This window comes from Mauremys reevesii, linkage group 1 (assembly GCF_016161935.1).
Source record: "Mauremys reevesii isolate NIE-2019 linkage group 1, ASM1616193v1, whole genome shotgun sequence".
NCBI lineage: Eukaryota > Metazoa > Chordata > Testudines > Geoemydidae > Mauremys > Mauremys reevesii.
Genome location: NC_052623.1, coordinates 160643965 through 160657491, shown reverse-complemented (window position 1 = coordinate 160657491; position 13527 = coordinate 160643965). Strand labels below are relative to the sequence as shown.

The window sequence follows — 13527 nt, the reverse complement described above, 5'->3', positions numbered from 1 at the left end:
TTCCCTGTAAAAGCGATTAAAAGTAGTGACACTGTCAGAAGTTTGTCCAAAGCATGGCAATAGGTCAGCCTCACTCCCTGTGCTCCTCCAAAGCAACTGAAATTGACCATCTCGTCTTTGCTGTGTGAGTCTGATTCAATGTCTATGGAAGTCAATGGAAAGACTCCCATTGACTTCAGTGGGATTTGGACCACACCCTTAGTTCAGAGGTGCCATCTCAATCAGGCTAGAACAGAAACGTCTTAGTTCAGGAACTGCCTGTTTTAAGAGGATATAAATCCAGATATAAATCCACTGCACCTATAGCTATTTCCCCCTCCCTTTTGTTACCAGCTCTTCCTTTTGGATTGTTTTTCTTTGTGACGGTTTAATGGCTGGTTATATCTGGTCTGGCCCCAATTTTGGTGTAAATGGTTCATATAATATCCCATGTCCTCTGTTAGGGAGACAAAGGCTGTTAAAATTAATAAAAACAAATGAAGACCAATAGTTGCACCAGTGCCTGGAATTCTGCTACTTCTTTGGAAATATTAACCCATTATTAGCTAGAGAAGGCATTAGCTTTTTTGAACTTCTGAAACTGTCTGCATGTACATAAAAGGCTAATCATAAGACATGAAAATGAGATCATGCAATATAACATACTGGGAGGGAAACACATACCAGCTGTGTACATCTAAATGCTATATGTGGCTACAGGCTGTAATTTCTGTATTAAGGCCCCAGTTCAACAAAACATCCTAATTCAGCAAAGCATTTAAGAATATGTTTAACTCCTATTGACTTCAAGTCATGAACTTATGTACTTTGCTGAGTCAGAGCTTTGACTTCTGTACAAATTAAACTGACTTTTTTACCCAGGAAATTGGAGTACTTTTTCAGGCTGTGATGTCAGCAGGGATGTAGTCAAGGATATGTCAATATACAGAGCATAGTAACTGTTTGGTTTTGGAGATAAGCACACACTTTTTTTTTTTTTTTTTTTTTGGCAATGTGAGGGCTGGTACAGGCATAGCAAGAAAGGAAATGGTTTGTATAATCAATCCAACAACATACTGCCATCCTCATACATACCTTCTATAAAGAAAACGTCATCAAAACCCAACAAGTATTTTGCATGGTGCTCTGGATTATGTATTCTCCTCTCAATGGTTTTTTTTAATCCTTTACTCCTGGCCATATCACTATCTGCATCTCAGGCTGGAGGCTGACCTTCTGATTCTCCCTGCCACTGTTCTCTTGTGTAACTGACGGGCACAGACTCCTGTCACTCTTTATATGTGTTCTTGCTTACTTGCTGGCTTTTGGCAAGTTTAGCTGCTGGCAGCTGTGCTAAATGCAGCAGCGGTTTCTGGTGTTAGAGATTTTTATTTGATCTTAATAAGAGCAGCATTTTCAGCTTTAAGAGGAGAATTGTTTTTATTTATTTGTTGGTTTATTTATTTTAAGGAGATGTTTGCAATCAGGGACTGGATGTTACCAAATCAAGCTTATGTACTTTAGAAGCATAGGCATCAGATAACATAACTTAAAAGAGGTCAAAACAGACTTAAAAAAGACAAGAGGCTGTGCATGTAATGGTAAGAATATAATTTATGTTGAGTAGTTTTGCATATAAACAAATGTTACTTTAGGGTATCTGACCTTTCTGCTGCAAAGTGTGCAAATCTTCACTTTTCACGTCAGTCAGAGTAAACATTGCCTGAGTGTCTTCTGGTGCTGGCAGAAAAGGGCAATGGTATTATTCATGCAAATTGTTTTTCCTAGGAGGGCACCCTTTTTCTATTTTTCTCTCTGTTAAACGGTCCATAAAATAGAAATTAAAAAAAAATCAGCATATTGATAAAGAAGCAGCCCAGACTGATGGCTCCCATCAATAGCTCAATAATGTCATGCTTCCCTACATTGTCTGTGCTGTAGTTATTAGTAGAATATAGCTGATGTTTCCTCCCCAGCCACGTATCAAGTTTGGGCAATTTACCCAATGCTCCTGCACAGTGAAAGAAGGGGGCATAAATTGCCTTCTCCTGTAAGGATTATTCATATAGTGAGCTGAGGCAGATCATTTCTTCTCTGGAGTAATGAGGGAACAAGGGGCCATATGGTGACTGGGCAACTATGTATTGCCAGGGTTTGTGATAAAGTCACAATTTAGTCTATACTGTATGACATTCCTCTCTACTAGTTGTGCCAAAACTAAACATTTAACATACAGAGTAGGAGTGTTTGTTTTTCTGAAATTGGTCCTAAATTACTAGATTACCTGTGAACCAGAAATGTTCTACTTTGAGGATAAAATTGGTCATAATCAAGGACAACACTTTAGCTTCCAAGGCAGGCACCAATTTTTTCCCCAACTTGAATAGTTGTGAATGCCAACTACTCTGCTTGGAGGAGGAAGACAAGGGCTGTCTCTAAAGTGAGAAAGCAAATGAAGTATTTGTTTGGGCCTGTACTAGAATATTGTGGGCCTAGTCATATAAAACAACTCTCTCCAATAGCTTATATAGTGGAGGTATTCCTTTAGATACCACATAAAGGACTGTCTTTGGAAACTGAATTCAAAAATCTCTTTTTGAAGGTGTTTATATAATGACAATGGCCACTGTTGTCAAATGTCTGAAAAAGCAAGCTGCACAATGGCTACCCGAGATCACAACTATCTAGTGTAATTTTACTAAGCTTCAATGTAATGCCAAGAACCTGATTCTGCAAACACCACATTTAACTTTACTGGTCTGAATAGTCCCATTGAAATGAATGGGCCTACCCATGGTAGTAAAGTTGAGCATGTATGTTTGCAGGATCAGGCATAAGTAAAATCATGTTAGAAGCTAATGAGTTTGTTTAACTGTGAAAGCTGGGACAGGCAGTACAAGGGAGAAAATGAAATGAAGCATAACTTTCCAGTGAGAGCTGTGAGACATTTTGTAAGCAGCCTGCTGGAGCCAAGGATATTACATTATACAAAATAGAAACTGTCTGTATTGTAAAGGATAATTAAAGCTGCTACTCTATAACTGTTTACGTTACTGAGTACTGAATAAAATAAACAGATTCTTAAAAACATAACTGAAATAAGGGTTTGTACAAATTAGAGCAGGAGGAAGGGAATTAGATTAAGTCCATCTTCCTGTAAATGTAGGACCTAGTCTCTTGACAAAGAGTCTGATCCTGAAAAGTCTCAGACATGTTCTTTGTGCATGGTGAGCAGTGTTACCCACTCCCACAATTTTATCACAAGTCTAGCAATATTTAGTATTTTTATTTACGCCCCAGCGACAGGAATCAAGTATATACATGAGCAGTTCAGCTTTCATTTTTTTTAAAAAAGGTAAATTTCTAGTTTTCATGGTTATTCAGAAGTTTAAAAATGTGTCGCAAATGCACAAACCTGGCGGCAAATAAAAAGAACCCAAAATTCATTTTGAATCATGATTTTTAAGCCAGTTTCATGAATCTGCCTCATAATTTTTGAACATTTGAGATGGCAGTACCAGGAGAGTAGCCCTATTGAATTCAATGGGACTCCTCAGATTGCGTAAAGTTAAGCACCTGCATAAGTTTTTGAAGGATCAGGGCCAATGACTGCACCACATATCAAACTGATGACATTTTATAAGTAGGCACTGTATAGTAAAAGTATCTTGTATTTCCAAAATTTTAAACAAATACAAAAGCATAACAACAACAAAATCCTGAATGCACAAATTAAAAGTGTCAGGTTAAAACTCATGTTTGTCTGTTGTTGTTTTTTTAATTCTTACAAATAACACCTTTTGTTGATTAAAACAAAAGTTTAGAAATATAACTAAGGTCCAGGCAGTCTCTACCCAGGTGGGACCCATTTCCTGAGCAGAACCCCACTTTCCATCATTTTATATTTGTTTGCCTTTCTTGGCTTATCCAATAAAAATACACCGATCACTTTCACTCTTGTTTCTAGTCAGTTTCGCTTTCAGATTCTACTGCAAGTAGCACAATGTTGCTGCAATTGTGTATCGAACACGGCGGGGGAACGTTTTTTCTTTTCCACTGAACTTGAGGGTTTTCATCTACAGTGCACGTCAGGTAGGACGGTGGTTACAAAACCTAAAATGTGTGCCAAAACCGGTGACCTGACAGTTTTGCCTTTTGACCAGAAATGATTTGTAAGAATGGAAACAAAGCGGTTTTGGAATTAAATGTCTATGGTTCTGCAGCGCGCTCGCTGCATAGGTGGGTGACTAACCCTACCGAGTCTGAAGCGCTGCTGAGTGATACGCGGGACAGGTTAACTGTATAACGGGAGGGAGCTGTGTCTCCCCCGTACTGTAGCTTCTTCTCTGTGCAGCGAGCACATTGTGCAGCTTGCTTCTTCCTGCCTTGTATGTGGCGCTGCTTCCTTATCAGAGGGGCGAGGTGGGGGGAGGCGCGCCCGGCAAACAGGTTCTTTTATAGCACCCGGAAAGCTGGGGCCGGCTGAGCGTGAATGAAACAGGAGGGAGCCACGCCTGCAGCTCAGCTAACCAGGAAGTATCCGAGCAGCAAGGAAACACCGGCCGATGGTGCGCCGAGGCAGTGCACTGAGAGCCCTCGCTGATCTCCAGGCGCGATTTTCTGGTGAGCTGTTGTACTAGGGTCTGTCTGCGCCTAAGCTGGGAGCAATGGGAGGGGAAGGGGAGGCTCGGGCTCGGGGTGGGGGCTAGCTGGGGAGGAGTACTGCTCGTTAGGGAGATGCAACAGCTGCCTGCCGCCGCCTGGGAATAATTATCTCCACCTATGCATGAAAGGGAGGGTGTGAGTGGCACGGCCAAGGGAGGCAGAGTTACAGCTTTGTGCTAATTTTCCACACAGAAGAAGGGGAGGGGGGTCTTTATTTTTGGTTGCCCTCCTTCTCCGCCTTACTTATTAACTGTACCACTGCTTCACGCTATAAAGCCTTTTGAAGACACACAGTTTGCGTGGAAGAGGTTGTACCCAAGATGATCCCAGTCCGGCACACTCTTGCATGAGTAGTTCCACTGGCTTCAGTGAGACTAGACTGTTCGCACGGGTACCTTTTGTGGTAAGGGAATTAATCTGTAGGGGTGAAACAGAACGTCTTCCATCAGCTGACATCCTCATTTCCCCTAGGCATGAGGTTGAGGGTGAATCATCTTTCCTGCTTCATTTTCCCAGGCTGACCGTCAGTTGGATGTCTGGTAGGGCTTGAAATTTGATGGAAGCTAGTGTCTTGTTCAGAAATAAATTCTGATTTTTTTTTCTCTCATGTAGGTTGAAAGAGTTGTTAGAATCTACTAGCTGCAGGTCCCAAGCAGGAAGTTTCCTCAGAGACATTACTGATCAGATAACCACAGTGTGAGGTGAACTTATAGGCACCATTTATGCAACAGATTGTTTTGCAAGAAACCTGTATTTGTCTTGAAAAGGGAAGATAGTAATTGGGTGTGTTTATCTAATTTAAGGCACAGTGTCTTGGACGAGCAACACTAAAGCAATGATGAAACTCAGAGAGAAACTCTGCTCTGGGTGGTGTGGAATGTGAAACGGATCTGCAGTGTGTAACCAAACTTTCCAGGATGTAGATTTTCATAAAGACTAGGAAGTTCCCCCACCTGTTAAAAAAGATAAACTTAGATTCTCTCTTTCCTCTCTTGTCAAAATGCTCTAGGAGCAATCATTATGCAGCCAATAATGACTATTCATATTTAAATACCAGGTTGTTGATTCATCATGTTGACACTTTTGGAGAGTGGGAAGTTGTTACCAATACAACATTTCAGCTTTAATGGTCATCTCAGACCAATACAAGTTATGTTGCTATTCCTGAAGGTTTTGTTTTTTTGGGTTTTTGTTTTTGTTTTGAAATCCCTTATGAGTTAAAACAAAGCATATGCCTCATTTGTTTATTAAAAGAATTTATAAACTAATGAAAATAGCAGTTTAGGGCTAGATTTTGGACTTTGTGTTTGCTTCAGGGAGTGAAAAACTACTTACATCTCTGCATGATCTATCGGGACCTTGGGTCCAAGCATGCAGAGGTAAGTGGGTGCTGCATACCTGCTTACTCTATTTCTCCCAGAGTAGGTGGGAATGGGCAGAACCTTCTCTCCAGTCCCCCAATGCACTGGGCAGCACAGCTTAGGCCAGTGTTGAGGGTTATTGCAATTTGCTGCTGTTACAGGCCAGCAGCAAATTACTATACCTTCATAGAGCAAGGAGGAAGCAGGGTGGGGAATTATGCCTCCAATGCCTGTAATGCACTGTGCCTCTGGAGATGATGCAGCATATGCACAATCCTAGTTCAGTGCTTTGCCTAAAGGCCCAATCTAGCCCTTAGAATGCAAATACCATTTCAAAGTTAATTCTAGCGTGCCTTCCACAACGCGTAATAGAATGACGAGATGGTAAGGTATTCATTTATCCAAGGCCGGATTTAGGGGCAGGTGATCCAGGCGACTGCCTGGGGTGCTGGGCTTGGGATGGCGCCGGGCTCACAGATTTACAGATCCTACCATGCAAATGTATTGTCTTATATGACACAGTTAAATCATGCATGCAAATCATGCATCAAAGTCATGAAATAGGCAACAAATGCAATAAAAAATAAGGTATTCAGAAGTTTAACAAATGGAGCGGGGTGCACCAAAGATGTTCCTTGCCTGGGGTGCCATTTGGTCTAGGGTCAGCCTTGCATTTATCTACCATGCTTGAGGTGCCCTTTTCCTGCTATTCAGTTGCTGCTTTTAGGTTAGAAAATTAGGTCCTTAGTGTTACTGAAAACAAAAGACTAGGAAACAAGTTAAAACGTTTTTTTTTTATGATTTGTTTATTTACACTTGCTTTAATAAAAAAGAAAATGATTCATCCGTAAGTTACCTAGTATACTTGCCATTGCCTTTGTAACATACTACTGTCCCTTCCAAAAAATTAAATTAATATTAATACTTAATGATCACATGCTGTCATAGAATTAATATAACTGTTGTTGCTATGGCTACATCTTTGTCACTCTTGTCACAAGAGTCACAGATTCTCATTTTCTCTTTTTTTTTTTTTTTTAACCACTTCAGACATCTGGTGAACTTGTGGGTGGGTGGTTGGATGGATGTGATGATAAACAATTTGAATTTTTTTCACTGAGAACTTGGGCTGAGATCTGCTCATAAAAACAGAGTTTTGAAGCTTTATGTGGGTGGTGGATAAGAAGGTGAAATCGGTCCCTACAAACTAGCGTCAGGGTGCTGTGCCACACTTTCCATGCAGCTATTATTTCAGCCTCCTGCACCAGTTATATGAGGCACAGAGTTCTGCTGGAGCTCTGTTGTGGCCTTCGTACCAACCTATGTGGGACTTTCATTGAAATATATATAGGAGGTGTGTGGGCATTCCTGTGTAACTGCTTCAGCAGCAGAACCCTCTGTACAGGGTGTAAATTATGTGGCCGGGGGGGCCTTCAGCAGGCTGTCCATACCATGCATGAATTTCACTCATGAAGAAAGGAAACGTTAAACCGGGGTCAGGAGGAGAAGCTAAGGGAGCAAGTGCACAGCAACAAGAAAAAGATATGGCAAGCTAATGGTGAATTCGTGGTGAGAGGTGTAATTATTCCAGGAGTGATTAGATTTCTCCATCCCAAAGACTTAAAAACAAAACATCTACAATAGAGGGATTTAGGTTAGATTTAGAAAGGTCAGCTTTGATACAATCGTTACTGTGTTAAATACTGTCTGCTGTTGGAAGAGCAAAAGCACGGTTCTTATTTGTGCTAAAACAGGAGAATAAAGGTTAAAGGAATAAAGCTCACAAATCAATGCCTCTGGCTGCCATGTGACATCTCCTAACAATCCTATCCTAAGACAAGTCCTAGTTATTAGCAATAGTGAGTACTTTAAAATAAGATTTTTCTTTAGCTTACATTCTTTTGCTCATGTAGGGAGGTCAGTCTCAGTCTTATTACTTATCAGCCTCAGCCAAACATGCCAAGTAGCAGCACGACTAGTACACCATGTACCTGTCATAAAGGTTATTGTGCACCTTTTCCTATTAGAGAAGAGGGTCTAAAACAACTATGTTGGGCCAGGAATTGGTAAGTTCCCTATGGCATCAGAAATTTGAGTGCATCTGATGTTTTAAAATACATCTTTTCCTGGTAGGGAATTGCCCACTTGCAGTCTCTCAGGACCAGAACCAAAATCCAATGAAATCAGTGGGATCTTTCCATTGACTTCGGTGGCCTTTAGATCACTTCCTCCATGAAGTCTTTTATCTGTACTGACGTCTTAAAGAAAAACTTGTTCAGGCTTGGTACCAACAAGTAAGAAAGGCAGCCTTTGGAAATTTGTAACTTTTTCAGTGGTTTAAGCTATTTCTCCAAAATTTTGATGTCTATAAAGTTGCAGCAGTTTATTTACATTATTGAAAGAACCACTGATTAAAAATATAATTAAAATGCTAACTTTTCAATTTTTTTTTAAAACAGTTGAGTGAAGGGTTGGCCATTCAAAGTGACAGAAAATATCAAAGAAGAGACCTAAAATGAGATCTGCTTAGTGTGACGTCTCTTCAGAACAGTTCCACAAAGTGCAATTACACGACGTTCCGAGCACCTTTGATAAAAAGCCTGACCCTAGGACAATCCTTTTCCAAACGTAGCATTTTGTCACCTAAAATCCAGATCCTGGCAGTGAAGTAAATGGCTCAACTTCCCCCTGGAGTTCGCTTCATTGTTTTATTTACAAGAGATCAGTGGTAAGTTTTCAAGTCTATATTACAGACATCCATTTCGGACAATATCAGATTTTTATCTGAGAAAGATTGTTCCTTTGACTCAATTTCTCTAACTTTTTATTTCTTCAAATATAAAACAAGTCTTTTTGTTAAAGAAAATGTTGATTTAATTGCAAAATGAAGAGCATGGCTAAAGATTTTTTTAATCAGGAGATTTGACGCTAGTACAGAGTGGTATAGGGGTTTGGAGTACATTTCCATCACCATTAGTTTTGTATGCTAGAGAATAAGTGCTTCCCCCGTTCTGCTTCACATATTATGTGCTTGGGGAGGTGGATCACAGCCTTTTATTTTGAGTTGCTTGGTTTATGTCTGTGGAAAAAATCAGTGTGTTTATCCTGGACCCAGATCTTTTGACAACTTTTTAATTCTGTTTTGGTCTTGTCAGCTCTTTTTGTGCTTGAGAGGGAGAGAATTTGTTATTTACTGTAACAAAGGAAAGAAATCAGTACTTCCTATTTGAATGATTTTTATCATACATGTCATCTAACAGAGCTGCAAGGCAAGAGTCATTGCAGTTTATTAAATGAAATCTTCAGTAATGGGCATAACAGCTGAACACCCCAATGTATGTTGTTATACCAAAACCCAGATGGTATGTTTGGGTAGCCTTACTTGCAGAGTCTTCTGTGCTGGTTCTACAAGCTAAGCAGGGTTAAACATAGTCAATTCTTGGATAAGAGACCTCCAAGAAAATCCAGGAAACTGCCTGTGCTGGAGGATGTGTTAGCAATTTGTAACTTGTATGTTTGCCTCTCAGGCCATGGCTACACTTGCAGATGTGCAGCGCTGGGGGTTACAGCTGTGTTCGTACAGCTGTGTAGGGAAAGCGCTGGTGTGTGGCCACACTCACAGCTACCAGCACTGCAGTGTGGCCACATTTGCAGCATTTGCAGCACTGTTGGGAGTGGTGCATTATGGGCAGCTATCCCAGCGTTCAAGTGGCAGCAACGTGCTTTTCAAAAGAGGGGGGTGGGGTGGAGTGTGACAGGAAGTGGGGGAGAGAAAGAGAGTGGATTTTTGGAGCCGACACTGTGTGTCAGCTCCTTGCCTTGCAAATTCTTTGTCAGCTCCCTGCCTTGCAAAATTTGACCATTTCCTCGACCCCTCATTCACTCTTAACTGCGAATAGCCTGCAGACCAGATAAGCAGCTGCTCCAATGGACTCCCTTTCTCCCTCTCCCCCCCACCTGCTGTTTCTCTCCTCAAGCAAACACTAGCTGTAGACATTCATCCCCCTGCCTGCCTCATTCACAGCAAACAAGAGCTGTGTTTGTTTTTTAGATAAGCAGCTCCCGGAGCCCTGAGTTCACAACAAAACAAAGAGAGGCATCATAACAAAACAAAGAGAGTAATTTAGTTAAAAGCATTCTGGGATATCTCCTAATACCCTGGAGGCCTATAACAGCGCTGGTGTGTGGCCAGGGAGTTGCAGCGCTGGATGTGCCTTGCAGGTGTGGACAGTTACTAAGTTGCAGCACTGTAAAGCCTCCACCAGCGCTGCAACTCTCCAGTGTAGCCAAGCCCTCAGTCAGTACTTGACCAATGCCTTAGGGCACGTTTACACTTACCGGGACGGTCGACGCGGCGAGTTCGACTGCTCGGAGTTCGAACTATCGCGTCAGATCTAGACGCGATAGTTCGAACCCCGGAAGCGCTAGTTCGAACTCCGGTACTCCACCGCGGCAGGAGGAGTTGCCGGAGTCGACCTTGGAGCCGCGGAGTTCGCTTCCGCGGCGTCTGGACGGTAAGTCATTCGAACTAGGGTAGTTTGAATTCAGCTACGTTATTCACGTAGCTGAATTTGCGTACCCTAGTTCGACCCCCGAGCTTAGTGTAGACCAGGGCTTAGAATAGCATTAGGGTCTGCTATTTCTGGAGGTACCATCCATTAGACAACACCCAAAACTGAAATCCTGCCCCCTTGTGGTCACTAAGGATCCTGTGGTGGCTTTTGCAGCAGGAGGCATGTTGGCCATGTGTCTTGGTGCAATACCAAGTATACGGTATTTATAGTGTGCTGTGGCTTACACATCTATTGGAGATTTAAATAGATACATTATACTTGTTCATGCTTTTGCTTACATATGCTGACAGACAACTGGATGTTATGTAGGATGTTGAGCTGAAGATATACAGCATGTAGCATTCTATAATATATCAGACCGTATACTTAACAGGTATTGGTAAGCAAAGTAGAAAAAGAATCTACTGTAGTATAACAAATCTTTCAAACTACTCTTCTCCATTTAAAAAAATGTACTAATGGTTATAAAGTAGATGTGAATGAAACCATCAGTATAAAGGCAAGCATTCTCAAAGTTTTTTTTTTTATAGGGTGGATCACATTTCATTGTCATAGGAACACACCTCTCACATTTCCAAACAGATCACATCCATTTGGCAACTACAATTGCTTACGTGGAAAAGCAATAATAGGAAAATAAGTAACATTGTTTGGTTTTTTTTGTTTCTCTTTTAATATGCATTAGCAACTGGAAAGAGAGAAGAGCCAGCACCATGTGCTCTGTCGACAAAGAGTAGTCCCCACACCCTCATTTGTGAACCTCTGGGGGTAAAGGTGTCACAGGTGCAAAAATTATGTTTTGCTTTGATGCTGGCTTAAATATAGAAACTATTGACATTGCTCAAATTTATACCCCAATACACAGTAGTTAGAATTAATTTAGTCTCTTTAGCTTCCAGGATTTATGATAACGTGAAGTGAAAAAAAATGTGAAGAATACTTTGAAATATTTTGTTTTATGTAAGATGGTGGTAAATATAAATCTAGTGATTGAAATCACTTAGAAATATTAAAATAAATACTGATTTTTCTTTTGTTACAGGTGCAGGGCCTTCATTTTTGTTCTTACCTTTTTGTTATATGCTAGTTTCCACTTGTCAAGGAAACCTATTAGTATAGTTAAGGTAAGCAACAGTGAATCACTTTTGTTTAAATAGCCTCCTAATTTTCTCAAACAGGGAAGTATACTTTTGTGTGTGTGTGTGTTTTCAAAGACAGTGTTAAACTTTAACCCACAATGCAGTAAAAACAAGTGCCGATAATTACAGTTGTCGTACCATAGTCCCATGCTATACACTTTTGGTGAGACCACACCTAGAATACTGCACATACTTCTGGTTTTATGCCCTTACATGAGTTAAGCTAAATACGTGTGTAAGTGTTTGCAGGATCAAGGCTTGAAATCTTAGAAGAGTTGCTCAGAGCTGAGGAATCTATTGAGAGTGAGTAAATTGTGTGCATTAGATCTTTAAAATGATATTCGTTCTTGAGCAGTACTATGCATGAGCTAGTGCAGTGATGTCAGAGAAATATAATGTATTTCATTTTCACCTTTAGACTTTGGCAGTACATTAACTGGAAATTATTTCTCATGTATATTTTTAACTTTATTGCTCAACAGCCTATTCATATTTAAAAAAAAAAAAGCCTTGCTCCATACAGTAAATAAATAGCATTGGACCTGTTATCAGAATGCAGATTGCTTAGATATGGTTTCATTGTTTACATTTCAAATTGTCAAGTGTTTCATTAACCTTTTGATTTCATTCCCACTAAGAACCTGTCAAGTATCAGAGGGGTAGCTGTGTTAGTCTGGATCTGTAAAAGCAGCTAAGAATCCTGTGGCACCTTATAGACTAACAGACATTTTGCAGCATGAGCTTTCGTGGGTGAAGTACATCTTGCATCCGATGAAGTGGGTATTCACCCACGAAAGCTCATGCTGCAAAACGTCTGTTAGTCTATAAGGTGCCACAGGATTCTTTGCTGCTTTTACTAAGAACCTGTTTACACAAGGAATAAAACTGACATTAGCACTGTTTCTCTGATCTGTATAGACTGGGATCGTCCATATGAAAACCATGTTATCTTACTTTAGATTATATTTGGTTAGGGTTATAAAATAGCATTTTTTTAAGAGAGCATAGTTCTCAGGAATGAAATTTCCATCCATACTGCTCTGGAAATCAATGTTAGATCTACCTGTTGGTAGCTTGGCCTTAAGCAGTGTAAGCAGTTACTTGATCTAATTAAAAACTAATAAACTAAATCCCTTCCTCTCTGTATCTCCTTTGAAGTTTCCTGCAGTTTGATGTGTCAAACTATATTTTCTATTTTTATTTTTAGACTTAGTGGTGTTTTTCCCCCCCTCCTTTTTTTAATACTTCCAAAAGCTGATTGGTTTTTTTTTCCAAAGTCTGTTTCTGCAGTGTCCGTATATTTTACTGTTCTGTTTCCTTTGAGCGTAATGATACGCTAACTCATGGGCTCCAATCCTCCAACGTGATCTGCACACACAGATCCCTACATGTATGTAGAATCCTGGTTATGTCAGTGGAACTCTTTATAGACCTAGAAGTCTGCTCATACCAGTGCTGCAAGCTGATGTGCATGTGCAGTAGTTGTATGCTTAGGAATGAGGAGACAAGTTTAAGATATAAACTGAAAAATAAAATGTTCTTTGCTGAAGGAAAGGGCATTGCAATATTCTCAGATGACATAAGGACACATTCTGCCCTTATTCACAGCAATGTAAATCCAGAGTAACTTCACTGAGATTAATGGAGCTATTTCAAATTTACACCTGCGTGGCTGAGAACATCACTTACATATGAGCATTTTTTAGAAAAATATACCATTACCCCTTTATATATTGTGAACAGATCTTTTTATTTTCTTGGGGGGAGAGGACGGAAGAGGAAAAGGTATTCTGCTTCTGTTTGATATGT

The 13527-nt window shown here is 40.4% G+C and overlaps 1 protein-coding gene across 5 annotated transcripts in view; it reads left to right on the top strand.

The window, feature by feature from the left end:
* The first annotated feature begins 4000 nt into the window (after nucleotides 1–4000).
* The window catches only part of SLC37A1 (solute carrier family 37 member 1), a 58518-nt gene continuing 48991 nt past the window's right edge, over nucleotides 4001–13527 (top strand). Inside the window, exons 1-4 of one of the 5 annotated variants that reach the window (XM_039520338.1) lie at nucleotides 4895–5047; nucleotides 5961–6023; nucleotides 8465–8733; nucleotides 11622–11703. In XM_039520338.1, the coding sequence (XP_039376272.1) occupies nucleotides 8678–8733; nucleotides 11622–11703 (138 nt within the window). In that variant the 5' untranslated portion in view covers nucleotides 4895–5047; nucleotides 5961–6023; nucleotides 8465–8677. Of the gene's footprint in view, nucleotides 4072–4474; nucleotides 4603–4894; nucleotides 5048–5160; nucleotides 5184–5960; nucleotides 6024–8464; nucleotides 8734–11621; nucleotides 11704–13527 lie in introns of those variants that run through there. The other 4 variants (XM_039520339.1, XM_039520336.1, XM_039520337.1 and 1 more) reach the window with 4 other exon arrangements.